Below are 1690 nucleotides of genomic sequence, written 5' to 3'. Positions count from 1 at the left end.
AAAACATAGGGCAGTTTTAAATGCTTTTTAATTTTTTTTTGGCTTTTAATAATCTTTTAAGCTTTTAAATGCTTTTAGACACGCTGAAAGCCTTGCTATACGTGCATTTCAAGCCTCATAAAGCTACATTTTCCGTGCAATACCGTTACATTTTCCGTGCAAAAAAATGAAAAATCGAGTTTATAAAGCTACATTTTCCGTGCATATTGATACATAGTTTGTTAGTGTAACAATAACAACATTAATAAATAGGGTAATGGAATGGGTGATTTAGTTGTTAAAGATAATGCGTTAATTAATGCGAGTTACAACCTCGATTTGGTCGAACAAAGATTAATACTTTTAGCAATCATTGAAGCCCGTCAAAGTGGCAAAGGCATTAATGCAAATGACCCTTTAACTATTCATGCTGAAAGCTATATTAATCAGTTTTCAGCACATAGGAATACAGCTTACGAAGGCTTGAAAAGTGCATGTAAGGCACTGTTTTCAAGATATTTCACATATCAAGAACCTAGAGGAAAGGCTATAGCTAATATTCAAAGTCGTTGGGTTTCACAAATTGCTTATATTGATGAACAGGCAAAAGTCGAGATTATCTTTGCTCCTGCCATCATTCCATTGATTACACGCTTAGAAAAAGAATTTACAAAGTACGACATACAACAGGTTTCTGGACTATCAAGCGGTTATGCAATAAGGCTTTATGAGCTATTGATTGCTTGGCGTAGCACAGGCAAAACGCCTATTATTGAAATAAATGAATTTAGAAAAAAGCTTGGTGTTCTTGATACTGAATACAAGCAAATGAATAATTTTAAAAGCCGTGTTTTAGAGCCTGCAATCACTCAAATTAACGAAAAAACCGACATTAAAATTAAAGTCGAACAGCATAAAACAGGACGTTCTATTACAGGATTTTCATTCAAGTTTAAGCAAAAACAAACGGCAATTTCTGAGAAAACAATATCTACACAACGAGATCAAAACACGCCCGATCTATTCACCAAAATGACAGATCCGCAACGCTTTCTATTTGCTCACAAGCTGTCTGAAATGCCTGAAATGAGTAAATACTCTGAGGGTACAGAATCCTTTCAAGATTTTGCGAAACGCATAGCAGACATGCTTTTAGAGCCTGAAAAGTTCAGAAAGTTCTATCCGTTTTTAGAAAAGCTAGGATTCGGTTCTAAACAAATCGCACCAACTGCACCAGTAGAAAAAAAGAAAGAATACACAATTGATGATCACATATTTATTGATTACAGCAGTAAGAAAAATTTCACGCCATTCAAAAGTAATGTATTCAATATTGCTCGTGAAAAAAAATATAAGCACTTAAAAATTGAGGGTGAAAAAATGGTGGATTTTGAAAAAAGAATTGCAGAGATGCTTTTGGACGAAAAACAGCAAAAAGTATTTTTTGAATTTTTCAAACATAGCTTAGATCAAAAACATGCTCGTGAAGCTCTCAATAAATAATTATTCATTCCTCCAATAATCCCTGCAAAACGCCCCCAATTTTTGGGGCTTATTTTTGGTATTTTTAGAGGGTGTTTTTTTGTTTCTCGGAGAGAAACGCGTAAGCGTGCATTCCCTCCTGCTGTCGGAAAATGATAAATCTCCAAACCGCTAAAAATTTGCTTGTTAGCGAAGTGCCAATATCAAATTTCGCCCCATAGCTCAAAAA

At 34.6% G+C, this 1690-nt stretch overlaps 1 protein-coding gene across 1 annotated transcript; it reads left to right on the top strand.

Moving 5' to 3' along the window:
- Positions 1-261: 261 nt before the first annotated feature.
- On the top strand, positions 262-1270 carry LOC108663980 (replication protein-like; the record flags this gene model as incomplete). The annotated part of the gene is made up of 1 exon (XM_018129912.1): positions 262-1270. A coding segment is annotated over exon 1 (1009 nt), but the record flags the coding sequence as incomplete, so codon positions are not given.
- Between the last annotated feature and the right edge of the window lie 420 nt (positions 1271-1690).

The sequence above is a fragment of the Theobroma cacao genome, unplaced genomic scaffold (genome assembly GCF_000208745.1).
Source record: "Theobroma cacao cultivar B97-61/B2 unplaced genomic scaffold, Criollo_cocoa_genome_V2, whole genome shotgun sequence".
NCBI classification, from domain to species: Eukaryota; Viridiplantae; Streptophyta; class Magnoliopsida; order Malvales; family Malvaceae; genus Theobroma; species Theobroma cacao.
The sequence above is the reverse complement of the archived record's forward strand: the minus strand, read 5'-3'. Positions and strand labels throughout refer to the sequence as shown.